At 31.1% G+C, this 18,666-nt stretch overlaps 1 protein-coding gene and 1 pseudogene across 1 annotated transcript; both read left to right on the top strand.

Annotated features, from left to right (window-relative positions):
- The first annotated feature begins 3,715 nt into the window (after positions 1–3,715).
- Positions 3,716–7,789, top strand: LOC132035002 (pectin acetylesterase 8-like; annotated as a pseudogene).
- A 3,675-nt stretch (positions 7,790–11,464) lies between these two features.
- LOC132035001 (uncharacterized) lies at positions 11,465–13,603 on the top strand. The gene is made up of 5 exons (XM_059425325.1): positions 11,465–12,178; positions 12,238–12,387; positions 12,443–13,030; positions 13,135–13,343; positions 13,534–13,603. Exons 1-5 carry the CDS (start codon positions 11,465–11,467, stop codon positions 13,601–13,603), a joined length of 1,731 nt encoding a protein of 576 aa, XP_059281308.1.
- The last annotated feature ends 5,063 nt before the right edge of the window (positions 13,604–18,666 follow it).

The raw sequence follows: 18,666 nt of genomic DNA, 5'->3' as shown, positions 1-18,666 counted from the left end.
GCCACACGTGAAAACACCCCTGAATTTGACTAAATGAATTTTAATTCACCCCCGCGTAGACGTGCCACGGCAAGTGGAATGCATTCGCCGTCCATTTGGCATTAATGTGTCCTCCGCATAATAAATTGTAATAAAATGTAAAATTGATTCTTTTTATTAAAAAATGGTAAAACTGACTTTTTTCTATAAAAAAAAATCTGGAACAATGGAATATTTATTTTAAATCTGAAAATTTTGATTTAAAAAAAAAAAAAACTAAACAACAAGAGTTTTAATTAAATAACTGTAAAAAAAATTGATATTTTTTTTAAAAGTGTCCTAAAAAATCTAGATTTTCATGATTCTTTTAAGAGACTCCTTTAAAAAGAATGGGAAAATAGAGGATTAAAACTAGAATTTTATACAAATATGGGAAAACTGATTTTTTTTAAAATGTGGAAAATCCTTTTTTTTTTCTAAAATAATCCCGGAAAATTAGATTATTTTTTAAATCTAGAAAAAAATTATCACTTTTCCACTTTATTCTTAAAAAACCAATATTCTAGATTTTTAAAAAGTACAGGTTTTTAATCAAAAATTTAATTTTCCAGATTCTTTTTTAGAAAAATGGGTTTATTTAGTTTTTCAGATTTTAAAAAAGTTCAGGTTTCTAAATAAAAAAAATCAATTTTCCAGATTTTTTTTTTTTCTAAAAACATAACGGGTTTCGCACATTTTTTTTTTAAATTCAGTTTTCAAGATTTAAAAAGTTCTAGATTTTTTAATTAAAAAACCAGTCCAGGTTTATTTTTAAAAAATGGGTTTTCCACATTTAAAAAAATATTAGTTTTTTCTGATTTAAAAAAAATATATACTTTTTAATGAATTTTCCAAAATTATTTTAAAAAAAAAAAAAAAAAGCTGTTGTGGAGCCTCCCATGCCCAGAAACTGTTTGTGCACACTTACAAAGTTTCTAATAAGCTTATATTTAACCTTTTCTTCTTTGAAACATGATTTTTGGGTGATAATATTAAAGTTATCGTAATCTTGTAATGTCCCTTTAGATTGTTGGGATCGAAATATGATGGCGTCATGCGGAAGCTAATTAACAATTGCAAACCTTAAATGGCGATAAATCAGAAGACAACGAAAGATATACTAACAAGGCATAATATTGATATGGTTTGGTCAAGTGACCTGTATACTGAAAAATTAATATGAAAAAGCATAAAATCTATTGAGAGAATTATCTCCCCCTTAAGCAAATTCTCTAAGGGACTACATTGTGGATACTTTTCTATCTATTCTATTGTGTGAAAGAGATTTTTCAATAGATAGAGGTTCAAACATTTTCCTCCAAGAAAAGGACTAGCCAAATATGAAAGAGAATTATATTTTCCTTTTAGGAAAAGTAAAGCAATTATGTTTATGATTTGACTTTCCTTCAAAGAAAAAGTAAAACTCAAATATGGTAAGATAATCAGGGCAAAATCCTAACATAAATAACTTTGGCGTTACCGAATTTCATTCAACACTTAATTAGTCTGATAGGATAACGTCACCATGGTTAGATATTCATTCAACACTTACAGTGTGTGTGTGTTAGTGTGTGGGTGTATTTTTACTACGAAAAAGGCTCATATATGCCATCGAACTATCGGAAATGACTCATTTATGCCACTCGTCAATAGTTTGGCTCATTTATGCCATCGAACTATCAGGATGGCTCATCCATGCCATTTTTCAACAAAGTCGATTTTACAATATCAAATATGACACTTGGTCTCCAATTAGAGGTCCATATCGTTTAATTAAAACAACACAGATTTGTGGGTTGGGTTTTAGTTTAATTTAGGATTTAATTTGTGTTGGTTTAATTAAACGACGTGGACCTCTAATTGGTGACCAAATGTCATATATGGTATTGTAAAATTGACTTTATTGAAAAATGGCACGGATGAGCCATTCCTGTAGTTCGATGGCATAAATGAGCCAAACTATTGACGAGTGACATAAATGAGCCATTTCCGATAGTTCGATGGCATATTTGAGCCTTTTCCGTTTTTACTATATAGAAGCACGGGTTAAACCCATGCTTCGTCGTCAGTCATCATTAAAAAAAAAAAAAAAAAATCAGGTGGGCCCCATATTAAAAACACCAAAAATAGTAAAAAAATTAGGTGGGCCCCATAACGGACCACATATTAAAAAAAATCAAGCAATATTAAAAAAAAAAAAAAAACGTGCACCCCATATTAAAAAATCAAACAATATTCATGTAATTCCCAAAGTATCACCATTAAGTCAATAATGGTGGATTCATTGCCGCATGCGTATCAACCCATTAGTGGGAGCAAATGAAATTATTGTACAACAAAAAATATGGACCCCATATTATTGTTTTTCTTCAAAAGGTTAAGTAGCCAAACTATACAATTTCCTTTCTTTTCTTATATTAGCCTAAGATCTAATCTAGCTATTTAACTGTTGTATTTGCTATTCCGCCATGTCATTTATTTGTTATGTTTACTAAAATAAATAGACTTAAAATATTTATATTTTAAAATAAGATAGAATTTAATTACTTTTTCATTTTTTTTCCTTACTCTAATAAATGTGAAAAGAGATTAATGTCGTAAAAGAAAAAATAATATTAAATGGAGATCAAATAATTAATAAGGTAAATTAGTCAAATTATAATTCTAATTGACGTTTTCTTAAAAACCGTGCAAAAGACAATATGACAAGTAAAATGAGCTAAACCAAGAATATTTATCAAAAATTAAAAAGTAGTAGTTCTTCGTTTAAATAGAAAATCAAATTTCTACTTTGTTTCATTTTAAACATGTAAAATTAATTTAATAATTTCAATTAGAATAATCCAAATCAAAATTTGATAAAAAATAATAAGTATTGTTTAGATCCAATCTACATACATTAACAATAGAATATTTTACACCTTTAAATTAATCGAACTAAATTAAAAAGTAGTAGTTCTTCGTTTAAATAGAAAATCAAATTTCTACTTTGTTTCATTTTAAACATGTAAAATTAATTTAATAATTTCAATTAGAATAATCCAAATCAAAATTTGATAAAAAATAATAAGTATTGTTTAGGTCCAATCTACATACATTAACAATAGAATATTTTACACCTTTAAACTAAACGAACTAAAATTTAAAGTATCAACTGATGCTTAAATATTGCTATTGTTTTGTCTCAAAGAGAGGAAAATAGTTTCCTTTTAAACAAGTTTTCTCTTTTAAAAAGTATTAATAAATTTTTGCCAACTTTGTATTCGTAGCAAACACTAATATAATAAAGTTTTGGATAAGAGCACAAACTACAATGTTATATTAATCGTGTTTTGAACATAGTATATATATATGCATAAAAACAGTGCAAACTTATGTATGCTTATTAGCAATATATATATATATATATATATATATATATATATATATATATATATATATATATATATATATATATATATATATATATATTATCACTACCTAAACGCAACTACACACATAGATACACTACAATTCAATGTGTTAGGCTGGACGACGGCATACGCCGTCTAGTATATATATAAATTTAAACATTATAGAAGCGTGAACAAAGACAATCTGGATCGACATGACGATTTTTGGTCTTTAAAATAGGTGGAGGGCATTTTAGTCATGTCATCTATTAACTGAGGCAAGCTCGATCACGTGTGTAAATCCTATGAGTGCAGGTGTTTGCTCATTATATGTGGCACTTAAAAGCTACTGCATAGTTGTCTAAAGGCATAACACATAAATAGTCCCTTAAACTAGACCTCAGCTAGCAAGTATGCCCTCTAACTTTGAATGTGCACAAATAAGAACCTCAACTTGTAGCACCAATATATGTAAGCAATATTTCTAGCTAGTCTGAAATAATTTTAAAAATCACATGTACCTAATTAAATTATGAATATTAATTTTTGTAGGTTCAGCGACGATATTCCATCCTCTTTAGCGCAACAAATAAGTCAATGTATGATGATCCACATTGATCATTCACAAAAAGTTGTACATTATTCTTTCATGTAAAATTATTTATTCAATCTTTTTATGATAATATTGATATTTAATTTATAAAAATGTGTACTACACGACTCAATATACACGTGCAATGCACGTGCCGAAAGAATACTATATATATATATATATATATAGAGAGAGAGAGAGAGAGATTTACAACAAAAAAAAAATTATATTATTATAATATAATAATATTGATATTTTTCTCCTCTTCTTCTTCAAGATATTCTGATGCTAATAACTAATTATAATATCTCATCGTCAACAAATTTTTAGACTTTTACAATTGGAATCTAGTGAAAGTCAGATATTTTGATGAGTCATCATATACTGGCGATATTGAAGAAGTTGACCCCGTAATTAATTAGACTATTCTTCTCTTTAGTCTTGTTAGAAGTTCATTTGTGTAACTCTGTAACTATAGAAATGCCAAAATATTTCAGGATACTGACCTCCACTTTAGAGGGCAAGAATTTTCCAGGAAATCATGGAGGAATTGTTGTACCGAAAAAGGGCCACTACTAAAAAATTTCTATTTTCTCACTGAATTTCCCATTGAGAAATGTTCTCACTGAATGTTGGTTCACACAAAAAAATTATGAAGTTTCCTAGCGTTTCAATGAAACCTGTTTTCCAGTCAGCTGGTTCGATGAGAATGAGGTGGAAAAATCATACTCCCTCCCAGGGGCGGATCCACCCTTTACGGTGGGGTGGCATGGCACCCCCTCAATTAATAAATTTTTTATATACTTATGTTGTAATTTGCTTAAATTAGGTTAAATATTTGATCCTGCCATCCGCAGTTGTAAATTAGACAGAGGTGCCACGGCTGATAGACACAAGTTTGAATCTATTTTGAACATTTTTCGACTTCTATTTTTTCTTTGGGCTTTTTACTTCCTTTGTACCAGTAATTCCCTCTTCGACCCTCCCAATTTTGTATTTATCTTTTTATTATTTATATTGATTTTCCTCTTTTCTATTATTTTATCTGTAATCTCTAGTGAGAACACACAAATAGAAACTTCAAAATCCCTTAAAATAAGTATTTCTCTTAATCTCAAATCTGTGAGTATTTAAATCGAAAAACTTGGGTCTCAATGGGAATTTTGGATTGAGATCAAAATTCAATTTTTTTTTTTTTTAATAATTTCTTTTGTTTATTACTCCCTCCGTCCATGTTTACTTGTCTATATTTGACCTAGGACACTCTTAATAAGTAATAAATAAAATGAGAAATGAATTGGAGTACTTAATAATAAGTATAAAATGGTAAATTATATCTTGATTTTCCCAACTATATAACTTACAAGTAAAAGTGGATATATATTTTTAGTATAATAGACAAATAAAAATGGACGGTGGCAGTATTATCAAAATTTATGCTATTCTATAATTGTTAAATTCAATTTAAATCACTTTACTACTTAAATTGTGATGAAAATTTCGTAGGTACTGCTTAGAAAAAACATGAAATTTATGATTTATTTTTGAGAACTTTGTAGTTTATCTAATTCTACATTTACTTATGGGGAGTATTTACCTATTGAAGAATTTTTCTATTATTTTTCTTATTTTGATTGGTGTAATTCCCTTATTGAAGATGTTATTTTACTTGTGCAAAGTCATTTTTTAATATACATAAGAGATGCAAGGTCCTTGATGAAAAAGTTGATTTTACTTCTGTTGTTAATGGGTGTTAATGAGTGTGATTCCTTATTTAAGATGCTAATTATGTGCGTTTCTTGATTATTAAAATGTAATTTTCATATTTGCAAATTTAAAAAAAGCCTATTAAGTTGACCCAAATAAACTAAAAAAGATGAACCTGACCCAAATATACATTCCTAACAAGATGTATATTGAAGAAAATTGTGGCACCCGCCACCTTCAAATCCTAGATTCGCCTCTGCTCCCTCCGTCCCAAAAATATTGTCTTAGTTTGACTTGGCACAAAATTTAAGAAATAAAGGAAAACTTTTAAAATGTGTGGTCCAAAACAAGCCTTAGATATTTGTGTGACTGTAAATCATTTCATAAAGTTAAATTGTTTCTAAATATAAAAAGGTGTCAATCTTTTTGGGACAAACTAAAAAGGAAAGGAGGACAATCTTTTTGGGACGGAGGGAGTATTTTATAAAGACAAATTCCAACTGAATGTCCGTGGGAAAATCTTTGTTTCTAGTAGTAGAATGATATATGCTCAATATGTACGTCCCATCTCATTTGATCCCCCCTCATTTCACTCTAATTAAGTTGCTGAAATACAAAAGAATATTCAGAATTTATATGTCAGGCCATCCTTACTGGAACATCAGCAGGAGGGTTGGGTTCAATCTTGAATTGTGACAAGTTCAGGCATTTTTTCTCCTTGATTGCTAGAGTCGAATGCATCTCTGATGCTGGTTTCTTTGTTATGCGTAAGTTCATAAATCATAAATGTCGAGGAACTTTTGAGTGTCAATTGTTTTTCTCTGTCAAACTAATTCTTGAATGAGTTTATGCAGAAAAACTATATCTGCGGGAACCACGTATCCAGGAGATGTATAAAATTAAAGAGTTGTTACTTTGCATGTAAGAGTAGTTAATCTATGTTGTTGTTGTTGTTGTTTTTTTTTTTTTTTTTTTTTTTTTAAATAAAATAAATTAAAGTAGTTTCTCTTTGGTTATTTTTATTGCTTTATTGTATCTCGACTTCACTTTCTATTAGTTGAGTTACATTCTTATCCCTAATGAATATAACGTTATCTTACGTGCTCTCTTTTTTTGGGGTTTAGGGATCTGCCAAGAATCTGCCACCCTCTTGCACCTTGAGCTTAGACCCAAATTTGGTAAGATTTTTTTTTTTTTTTTTTTATGTGGTAAAATTCGCCAGCATTTGATGTTTCTCACAGTAAACATAAAATACGATGATTTGGCAGTGCTTCTTTCCTCAGTATGCAGCACAACATATTTGCACACCACTTCTCATTGTCAACTCGGCCTATGATTCCTGGCAGGTTAGAAAATCCGACTTTTATGTAATTTAACAAATTGTCTTTCTATGCTATTTAATTTATTTCTTTTTCGTTTCCCTTCATATTCTAAATAGTTTTTGCCTTTTGATTCTTGAAAATCAGATAAATAAGAGTTTGATTCCGGGAGATGCCAATCCGCGACATGTTTGGGATTATTGCAAGGGGAATATAAATAATTGCTCACCTAATCAACTGCAATTCTCGAAGGTCAGTATACGTGCTAGTTTATGGGAGTTAATTGCCTTTTAATTTGATTGAAATCTCACTTGCTTTTCACTTATTGTTTCAGATCAGGATAACGTTTCTAGAGGTACTTGATGAATTAAGACCAAGTTCATCGATAGGATACTTTATTACCTCTTGCCATTCTCACAATGGTATAGAGAGACCAAGTTATTGGTCCTACGACAATTCTCCGACATTAGACAACAAGGTAATTTCCCTCTCTTGCTTTTCCTGAATATAATTTTCAGCTTTCACATTGTATTGTTTATTCGACGACGTTTTTGACACTTCATTATTGTAACACACAATCGCTGAAGCTGTTGGAGACTGGTTTTTCGATAGGAGTGGGTTTCAGGGGGTTTATTATCCCTATCTATGTGTCAAATTTTGCCTCTACATGTGTTTATGTTGTACTTCTATTTCAGATGTTTGTTTGGTTAACAAGTAAGAAGTATTATTATCTATTGTTAAATGTAAACTACCTCTGGTACTCATGTAATATCATAAGATTGTTCTTCAGATTTTACTATATTGTCGCATATTAGAAGGTTTATTTTTACTTGTTTGACTTCAACATATTTTAAGCCCTTATTAAACTTTGAACAAAAGCCATATCTCGGGCAAGAATCAATGTCTAGCTATACCAAATTTTCAAGTTCATCATGAAATGAATGTACAAGCATTTATTAGAAACAAATATTCCTTGTCACTGAAGCTTACAAGTTTAGTGTTATCCCTCAAATATGTAACTCAAATTTCGTTGAGAAAAACTTAACAGCTTAAAGCTAAAAGCTCTACCCAAAGGGTAAAAGAAAAGGAAAAAGAACCAAAGGTAAGGACCAATTGCTAACAGAAAGCCAATGCTTTCAACTGAGTTGCCCACTGTCCATGTGTTGTAAGAAATTATGATAATGTTGCAAATTCATGTTTGTGTCTTAGTTTTATTTTAGACATCAGTAACCTGTAGAACTCGAGAAGAAGAAAGGGAACATTCTTGCTATTTGGATTGCCTAGAAGACTGCCTATAAGGTTTATGGGTGGGACCGATTTAAGGATTTAACTCCCAAACAGATTGACGAAAAATGCAGAAGGGGTGAAAGCATTTTTCCATGTGAGTATGAACTTATCCACAGTTTCTCCATCCAAAGATAATCCAGTTTCTCATAGTAGATTAAATTATGTAATATAATGGTACTGAACGGTCTGTACTATCTTGTTTAAGACATTTGTCGTTTGGTAAGAGGATAAGTTATCCCATATAGATGGGATTGGGTGGGATAAGATGACATTACTAATTCCACCCTTTATGTGGGATTACTAATCCCACCTTTTATTCCATCTACATGGGATTGGATGGGATATAAAAAAAGTTATCCCACCAACCAAACACAGGATTAATTCCAATCCTATTGGACTAATAATCCAACTCATCCTATCCCTCCTACCAAACGACCGGCCTGTTTGGACAGCCAGCCAAGTAATTGGAATTAGGTGTAATTACACAGTTTGACCTGTTTGTTTGACCAGGTAATTAACACAGTTAGGTGGGAATTGGGTGTAATTGAGAGGGTGTAATTACACTCTCCAATTTTCAAGGGGGCGCTGAGAATTGGGTGTAATTACACCCTGTAATTACAGGGTTACCTTTTCGTTTATTTCTTTTTAATTTTATTTTAATTTCTTTTCTTTTTTAATTTATTTTTTATTTCTGTTATTTAATTTATTTTATTTTAATTTCTTTTCTTTTCTTTTCTAATTTATTTTTATTTCTATTATTTAATTTATTTTTTATTTTTACTTTTTAATTATTTTTATTTTTTGAGATGAATTGTTGGATTGTATTTTGGCAGGCAGTCTGTAGAAGTAACAATGATTTTGCGGATTTTCCAAGAACTTAGTGGTTTAAAAATCGAGCCTCATATACCGGGGACAAATAAATATACGGAAAAGAGCCAAAATTACCCCTGAACTTTGAAAAATAGTTCATCCATACCCTTCGTTATCTTTAGGGCCAATTATACTTACGGTTATCTTATACTATGGGGTCAATTATCTTGCATACGTATAACTATTGCCACGTGGCATCATCCTAGCCCTTCAAAATTATTTTACCCTCAAATAATTTTTTACCCACTAATACGAAATTATTTTTTTTTTTTCACCAAACTAATACGAAATCATTATTTATTTTTTTTTTTCGAAAAATTATCCATATTATTTTTGCTGAAATTTTTTTTTTTTGGGTCGGATTGAGTTATTTTAGTGGGTAAAAAAATTATTTGAGGGTAAAATAATTTTGAAGAAGTCGATGATACACGTGGCAATAGTTATACGTATGATAATTGATCTCATAAGATAACCGTAAGGTATAATTGGCCCTAAAGATAACGAAGGTATTTAATGAACTATTTTTCAAAGTTCAAGGGTAATTTTGGCCCTTTTCCGATAAATATATATAGATAAAACTAGATGTTTATTTTAGACAAATTTTGTAGGCACTAAAATTTAGTCGGACTTAAATCCACAAATTAAGTTGGATCATATTTTGAATTCGAGTTGTATTGGTCGAAAAAAATATTATAGGCTAATATAATCGAATTTATTGCTTAAGTCCAGTTTGTGTGGATTTAATTGAAAGACCAATTCAATTTGGCTAGTCTATCTTGTTAGACTTCACATGATAAGCCCGCTCCATTAGCCCAGGGGCGGATCTACAGTAGTGAGTGTGGGTTCTCGAGAACCCACATCCGCTAATGTAGGTCCTATTTTTATGTTAAAATTATAGTCAAGTATAAGAATTATCAGTTTAGAACCTACAATTATGTGGCTGATGGATCGCTGGCAAAGGAGGGAGGGAGACACTTTTTTCAATTCAAAATTTGCTTTTCCTTTTTTTCCAGCATAAGGTGACCCCACTTTTTTTTTTTTTTTTTTTTGTTGCCTTTTCCAAGGCACACGTTTCTTCTTAGTTTTTCCATCTTTTTCAAAACACGTTTTCTTCTTTTTTCTTTTCCAATTCCTAGAGCATCTTTCTTCTTCTTTCTTTCTCAAAACACCTTTCTTCTTCATTCTTTTTCAGAAGAAAACAAATTATAAAGTCAACTAAGAAGATATCAACTAATAAATTATTACTTTTACCCAAATTCCAATTTTTTAAATCAAATATTAAATCAAAACAAATGAGAAACAAGAAAGTTAGGGTTAAAAAATAAAGTTTATTTCTCCAATCTCCATACCAAAGTCCAGAATCAAAGTGAGGCAAACATATTTCATCTTCAATCGCAACAAAGGCATAATACAAGTTCAGGTATTTATTTCTCCAATTCTCCATACCTTTCTTATTTTACTAATTATTATTGCCATCTTTTTGTTCTAGCTATCTTCTTTTACTAAAAATTTAGCCTATTTCTCACTGAATAAGTGTTATCTGAGTGTTGCTCCATACTAGAAGTCCATAAATAGAGTTTAAATCATACAGAGCACTTGATAAACTCTATTCAGGGGTATTTGAGTGTTCTACCCAATTTGTGAAATTCCTAATGTTATATTTTATTGCAAAGCTCATATTTGATGCTAGAATGTGATCTGAATTAAATTAATATTTTGTATTTAAACAGGTTGAAATTGTGAAGTGAGAATCGATATGATCACAAAATTTTTCAAGCCTCAAACCACTTCAAATTCTCATGCGCTAAGCTCTCCTCCATGTCTAGCTATTCACAACGTCGATGATGGCAATCCTTCTCGACCATCAGGTAAAGACAAGATGTTGGATTTGGGTCCTCTTGAATCCGATCCTGCTAAAAGAAAACAAATTTCAGATTATTCTCCTAATCTACGTGATAGAGTGAGGAGATATTACATTAACAACGGTCCGTGTAAACGTTGTGATCGTTTTGCTTTTCCAACAACATATTTTGGTGACAAACTACGTTCTTTTCATTCTGATTGGTTCAACACTTCATATTCGGGATGGTTAGAATACAGCATTGAAAAAGATGCAGCTTTTTGCTTATGTTGTTACTTGTTTAAAAATGAGACGGGAGGACATGGAAAACAAGTAGGCGATCCTTTCACGGGATGGTTTTAGAAGTTGGAATAAGGGTTTAGAAAGACTTAATAAACATGTGGGTGAAGTGAATAGTGTTCATTATCGGTGTTTCAAGATGATGTTAGATTTAGATAATCAAGCACAATCTATTCTAACTTGTTTTGACAAGGAAAAGGAGGAAACTAAAAGCAAATATCGAGTTCGCTTGAATGCTTCGATTGATGTTGCAAGGTTTCTTTTAAAAGAAGGAATGCCTTTTCGAGGCCATGATGAAAGTGAAACTTCCGCAAGAAGAGGAAACTTTTTAGATCTCTTAAAGTGGTATGCCGCTAAGAATGAAGATGTGAAACAAGTTGTGTTAGAAAATGCTCAACAAAATGACATCATGATTTGTCCAAGTATCCAAAAAGACATTGTGAGTTCTTGTGCAAAAGAAATAGTGAGAGCAATTGTTGAAGACTTAAATGGGGATTACTTTGGGATATTAGTTGATGAGTCTAAGGATGTCTCTCATAAAGAACAAATGGCTCTTGTTTTGCGGTATGTCAACAAAGAGGGTAAACTAATTGAGCGATTCCTTAGTGTTGTTCATGTTAAAGATACATCTGCACGATCGTTGAAAGACGCAATATATTCTTTACTTCTAGAACATAATTTGAGTTCATCTCAAATTCGGGGACAGGGTTATGATGGAGCTAGTAACATGCAGGGAGAAATCAATGGTCTTAAAACTTTGATTATGAAAGATTCTCCTTCGGCATATTGCACACATTGCTTTGCTCATCAATTACAATTAACTCTTGTAGCCGTTGTAAAGAAGCATCATGAGGTAGATCAATTTTTGATATTCTTGCTAATGTGTTGAATGTTGTTGGAGGTTCTTTTAAGCGTAGGGAGATGCTTAGAGATGATCAAGCAGAAAAATTAAAGGAACTACGAGTGCTCGGTGATGTTCATACAGAAAGTGGATTGAATCAAGAACTTGGACTTCAAAGGGCAGGGAATACACATTGGAGTTCTCATTTTAAGACAAAGTGCGTAACTTTATTAGTTTATTCTCCTCAATTATTCATGTACTTGAGTTCTTGCTAAGGAGGGTTCAAATTATCAAGAGAGATCACTAGCAAAAAGTTTAGTAGATGACATAAGATCTTATGAGTTTGTGTATACATTGCATTTGATGTTGAAAGTGTTGGCAATTACACATGATTTGAATATGGCCTTGCAAAGAAAAGATCAAGATATCGTAAGTGCGATGAACCATGTTGGTTTCACAAAGAGACAATTGCAATCTATGAGAGAGTCTAAATGGGATTCTTTGGTAAAAGATGTCTCTTCATTTTGTGTCAAGCATGATATTGTGATCCCCGAAATGGATAAGAATTATGCTCTTGGAAAATCAAAGCATAAGATCTCAAGTGTCAAATATTCTCATCATTTGCGTGTAGAAGTTTTTAATATTGTCATTGATTTGCAACTTGCAGAGCTTAACAATCGTTTTGATGAAGTGAATACTGATCTACTTCTTGGTATGGCTAGTTTGAGTCCAGATAATTCTTTTGCAAATTATGATAAAGAGATGATTATGAAACTTGCTACACATTATCGGGATGAGTTTAGTGTTTCCATGCTTGAGGATCTTAGTTTTGAGCTTGACAACTATATTGATTATGTGCGAGAAGTGAACATGCTTTCTCTAACTTGAAAAGACTTGGAGATCTTTCAGAGACATTGGTTAAAACAAATTTGCACAAGACTTGGAGACTTGTTTATTTGCTTGTGAAGTTAAGCTTAATATTACCTGTCCCTGCTGCAACGGTGGAAAGAGCTTTTTCTTCGATGAAGTATATTAAAAATGACTTGCGTAGCAGAATTGGTGATGAATTTTTGAATGATTGCTTAGTTTGTTACATCGAGAATGAGATATTTGAAAGTGTACCTAATGAAGCAATCATTGATCGTTTTCAGAAGATGGCTGTTCGTCGAGTACAATTGTAATGATAATGTGATTAGCTACTTTTATTTATATAAAGGATTTCAATTTTTTAGTATGTCTAGAAGCTATGATAGATCTTAGCTTTGTATTGTTTTGTAATGTCAATTGGCCAGTGTTAGTATAAGGGACTTGTTCTTTTGATTGTTGGATCTAGTTCTAGTTAGTTTTTGGTTTTTTCATTTATGCAGGACAAAGGCATTCTCCTCACAACATACGACATTGGTTACTTCTCTCATTTCTTTTTCCGGAATGCTGTGATTTACTTATGGTTGTGGGACTACACTAGGTATGTTGTTGTTTTAAATTTTTTTTTTTTTTTTTGGAACCCACAACCTTAAAATCCTGGATCCGCCTCTGCATTAGCCCAAGGTCCATGTCACGTGTCAAATGACGTGACACACCAAATCAAATCAAGGACGAATAGAATCATGCACGTGCATAAGTAACGTAACATATCAAGTCAATATAAGAACTAATCAAATATCGACAAGTGTTAAAATGACATGGTTCAACCAATTATAAATATTTTGAAAACTGTCAGATTTTGCTAATATCTGGTGAGTTGCGATCGCGGCTTACATGTCCTTTATCCCTGCAGAGGGGCGCAATCGACCTAGAGGTTAACCTCTCAACCACTAGGTCAACTGCCCTTGTCTTCTCGGGGATCGCAGACATGTAGGCCGCGATCGCAGTTGCGATAGCGCGCAAGTCCCACGATTGGGATGGTCTATCAGGCAAACCTACGGGTGAGTGAGTAGGAGTACTACAACCACGAAAAAGAATTAAGTAGTTGACCAGGCAGGTTGACCTCCGCAATTGCGAGGGTCTTAACCTCTGTCGTAATGAACGATCGATCATACACTGCTAACATGACTAGTATACAAACACATAAATGAAGAAAACAACAACTATTTCGAGTCTTTTTATTATACTTGAATTTGGAGAAAGTTGAACCATGAAATCTTTAGTTCTTATAATCTAAATTGGGAATTTAGACCTAGGTTAAAAAATGAAAATTGAGAAATGAACTAGCTATTTAATTTAAAATTGTATTTTGATTATTATTGATTTTGATTCCTTAGCTAATGGGTAGTCGATTATGAAATTTCTTTTGGGTTCGGACCGTTGACCCAAGGGCCGACTTTGACTTTGAAGCATCCTAAACTTATGAGACCTAGTCTAGTACGTATAATTGACTCCGATTATACATGTTTTGTATAGATTTGGAACTGTTGAGCAAGGAAACTCAAGGGAGTTAAGGATACCACTAGCTTTAGGTCAAGTTTAACTAAGAGGTACTGACTGTAACGACTTGACGGTCGTTTTGATTATTAAAATTCTTTTTGCCTAATTGAGTTTTCATGTGGGTTCAAAGGTGATTTATGGCTTGCGGAGATGGTTGGCACGGGTCCCAAGGGACTTGGATGCGTTTCGGAGAAGAAAACCAAAACTGGAAGTTTGAAGTCAACATTTCGGGCTAACAGGCTCAGAATCGAGATTTGAAAGTTTCAACAACAACAACATACTTTTCAAAGAGAATCCCACAAAGTGTTTGGGGAGGGTAGAAGATATCGGTATCTTTACCCCTATAGGTCGGTATGATGATTTATGACTTAGTCGGATAGTTTGGAAGGGTTCCAAAGGGCTCGGGAGTGATTCAGACGCTATAAGTTGGAAATTAGTGATTTTGAAGATTAAGAATTGATCACGGTCAAATATATACGTGTCTAGAAATTAACCATGCTTAAGTTGGTTGCTGAATCTAAAGTCCTTATCCCTAATCTCATTGCATTATTATTCAGTAAAATATTACGGGGTCATTTCGAAAATATGAAATTGATATTTCGTTTATGGTATAAATAAATATGTATGGTATATATAAGTAATACACGTACAATTATATACTTAAATTCTGATATTATTTCAGACCCAATCCAATATGAGAAAACTTATACGAGTACAAGGATAGTAACATTAATGCTTAAAAGATCAAGATAGTAAACCTTGATATCATCTTTATCGTTTTTATTAACACATATCTCACGCAATGAAACAAACATCTTCAAAAATTGCATATATGCACTAATAATTCAAGTGATTATTAATACCTCATATTAAAATAGCTGCATTATACTTCTTGTATAATTTTGTTGGCGAATCAAACCACCCTTCTTCGACAGAGGGAAGTAGGGTATATCTCGTGGTTTTAATAAAGAACCATGCATGAAAGCCAATAAAAATAACAAGGTTATAGAACACCTACAAGCCTAACACTTGCAAGTTGCACGTATAACTACCAAAAATGCTTTGATTAGATTTAAAAAAGGTTTTCTTCCTAGGCAATAAGACGAGTAAGTCCTTTGCGAAGTCCAATTAGATTTGGAGTTTCGAAAAAGACAAAAACACTAGAAATTGTATATGGCCAAGGATTAGAGAAATCCAGATGGGATAATCTTGTAATTCTCTTCTTCTTCTTCTTCTTCTTCTTCTTTTTTTTGTATTTTTTTTTCTTCTAAACATGCACAATTCGTTGAAACTTTAATATTTTTAAATTAATAAAAAGAAACGAAAAATTATCTCTCCCGAAAGTTTAATTCACTACTATATAGAAGCATAGGTTAAACCCATGCTTCGTCGTCAGTCACGGATCAAAAAAATAAAAATAAAAAAAAATTAGGTGGGCCCCATACTAAAAATACCAAGCAATATTAAAAAAAAAAATGAAAAAAGTGGACCCCACCATCTCCAAACTCATGTAAAAAAAAAAAAATAAGTGGATCCCATATTAAAAAAAAAAAAAAAAAAAAAAAAAAAAAAAAAAAAAAAACGTGCACCCCATATTAAAAATCAAACAATATTCATGTAATTCCCAAAGTGTCACCATTAAGTCAATAATGGTGGATTCATTGTCATATGCGTATCAACCCATTAATGGGAGCAAATGAAATTATTGTACAACAAAAAACATGGACTCCATATTATTGCTTTTCTTCAAAAGGTTAAGTAACCAAACCATACATTTTTTTTTTCTTATATTAGCCTGAGATCTAATCTAGATATTTAACTGTTGTATTTGCTATTCCGCCATGTCATTTATTTGTTATGTTTACTAAAATAAATATACTTAAAATATTTATATTTTAAAATAAGATAGAATTTAATTACTTTTTCATTTTTATTCTTACTCTAATAAATGTGAAAAGAGATTAATTTCATAAAAGAAAAAATAATATTAAATGGAGGTCAAATAATCAATAAGGTAAATTAGTCAAATTATAATTCTAATTGACGTTTCCTTAAAAAACCGTGCAAAAGACAATATGACAAGTAAAGTGAGCTAAACCAAAAATATTTACCAAAAATTAAAAAATAGTAGTTCTTCGTTTAAATAGAAAATCAAATTTCTACTTTGTTTCGTTTTAAACATGTAAGATTAATTTAATAATTTGAATTAGAATTATCCAAATCAAAATTTGATAAAAAAATAATAAGCATTGTTTAAGTCCAATCTACTTACATTAACAATAGAATATTTTACACCTTTAAATTAATCAAATTAAAATTCAAAGTATCAATTAATGCTTAAATATTGTTATTGTTTTATCTCAAAGAAAGGAAAATAGTTTCCTTTTAAACAAGTCTTCTCTTTTAAAAAGTATTAATAACTTTTTGTCAATTTTGTATTCATAGCAAACACTAATATAATAAAGTTTTGGATATGGAGCACAAACTACAATGTTATATTAATCATGTTTTGAACATATTATATATATATATGTGTGTGCGCGCACGCGCGCGCGCATAAAAACAAAAGATCAACTTATGTATGTTTATTAGCAATATAAAATATATATATATATATATATATATATATATATATATATATATATATATTATCACTATCCAAACAAAACTATATACATATAGATACACTATAATTCAAAGTGTTAGCCCGTGCATACGCCGTCTAGTAAAACTTTAGAAGCACAAATAGATTCGCTTATCGAGAATATGAAAAAGATCTCAATAAATAATTGAAAAAAAAGAATTAATTATATGTACATATTCAATTCGATTTGCATGCATCGATTTGATTTGACTTGATATATATGCATTGATTTGACTTGAATTGATTCTCATTTTCATCGCAGGCCTCCTGGCTTTTCTTTCTTCCCTTCAATCACTATTTACGAGTCACTCACATCAAAAAAATAAATTTGAAACAAAAAATTAGAAAACACTTGGAAAATTAATAATTTATAATTATTATGTTTGTCAATTCTCAGTCAAATATGCATGAAAGATACTTTGCGCGCTACAGTTGTCGACTAACAAAATGATGTAAAAATGTTTGGCATCTCTATAGCTCCCAATTTAAATGCCTTAACGTAAGAAAGAAGAGTGAAAGTAAGCACTAATGTATCATGTTTGAGTCTTTTTCCCTAAGCTTTACATGATCGTCAAATGATTTTGTTTATGATAAAACTATAACAAAAACCTTGTATATGTTCTAACTCAAGTCAATTGTTACTAACCAATAATTCCTCCAGACTAAATTGATAGAGATCCTTCTCTTTCCTTTAGATTGAAAATTGGAGTCTAATTGGTATTCTACTTATTAATTTGTCTTGTGAAAAATGGTTATTCCATCCTAAAGTTGTGTCAGAATTGGTACAGGTGGCGAGGTCTAATTCATAAATAGGGAGGAAAACCTGCATAAGAATCAAAAATTATGTTTAATTACCCAAAAACAAAATTTTCAAAAAAAATATTAAGAGCACTAATTAAAAAAGAAAAAAGCATTAAACAAATTACGCAATCTTCTATCACATGTAAGAAAATGGCCAACGTTTTAGTTATTTGAAAAAAGCATGGAGAATAAAAACTTAACCAAAAGAAACATAAGAAATGATGACAGTGAAAGCATGGGATGGTTGTATACTAATACTACTAATTAAAAGCCAAAATTCGCTAAAATGGCCCCGGAATATTACTAAGCTTTCTCACCTGGGGAACCACAGACAGTCCCAGTGGCACATCTGGCTCCTGGCCTAGCTGCCCACGGTCAACTTAATTTTGTACTTACTGCTCCCTCCGTTTCAAATTAAGTGTCTTAGTTTGACTAATCACTAAATTTAAGGAATAAAAAGAGATTTTTGAATTTTGTGATTCTAAATTAAAGATGTGTTCAACATATTAAAATGTCTTTTGAATCTTTTTGATTTATACTTGCCAGATAGGATATTTGAATTATCAACTTATTAAATATAAAAAGAGACCACCTAAATTGGGACGGAGGGAGTGGTATTCTATTTCATTCT

This window comes from Lycium ferocissimum, chromosome 10, assembly GCF_029784015.1.
Source record: "Lycium ferocissimum isolate CSIRO_LF1 chromosome 10, AGI_CSIRO_Lferr_CH_V1, whole genome shotgun sequence".
NCBI lineage: Eukaryota > Viridiplantae > Streptophyta > Magnoliopsida > Solanales > Solanaceae > Lycium > Lycium ferocissimum.
The sequence above is the reverse complement of the archived record's forward strand: the minus strand, read 5'-3'. Positions and strand labels throughout refer to the sequence as shown.

Bases quoted from the DNA above. Each gene is read 5' to 3' on its own strand.
- LOC132035001 (XM_059425325.1), top strand. From the start codon at position 11,465: ATGATGTTAGATTTAGATAATCAAGCACAATCTATTCTAACTTGTTTT. The intron at 12,179-12,237 runs GTAGATCAATTT...GGTTCTTTTAAG, and splicing joins TTGTAAAGAAGCATCATGAG to CGTAGGGAGATGCTTAGAGA. The intron at 13,031-13,134 runs GTGAACATGCTT...TTGCTTGTGAAG, and splicing joins ATATTGATTATGTGCGAGAA to TTAAGCTTAATATTACCTGT.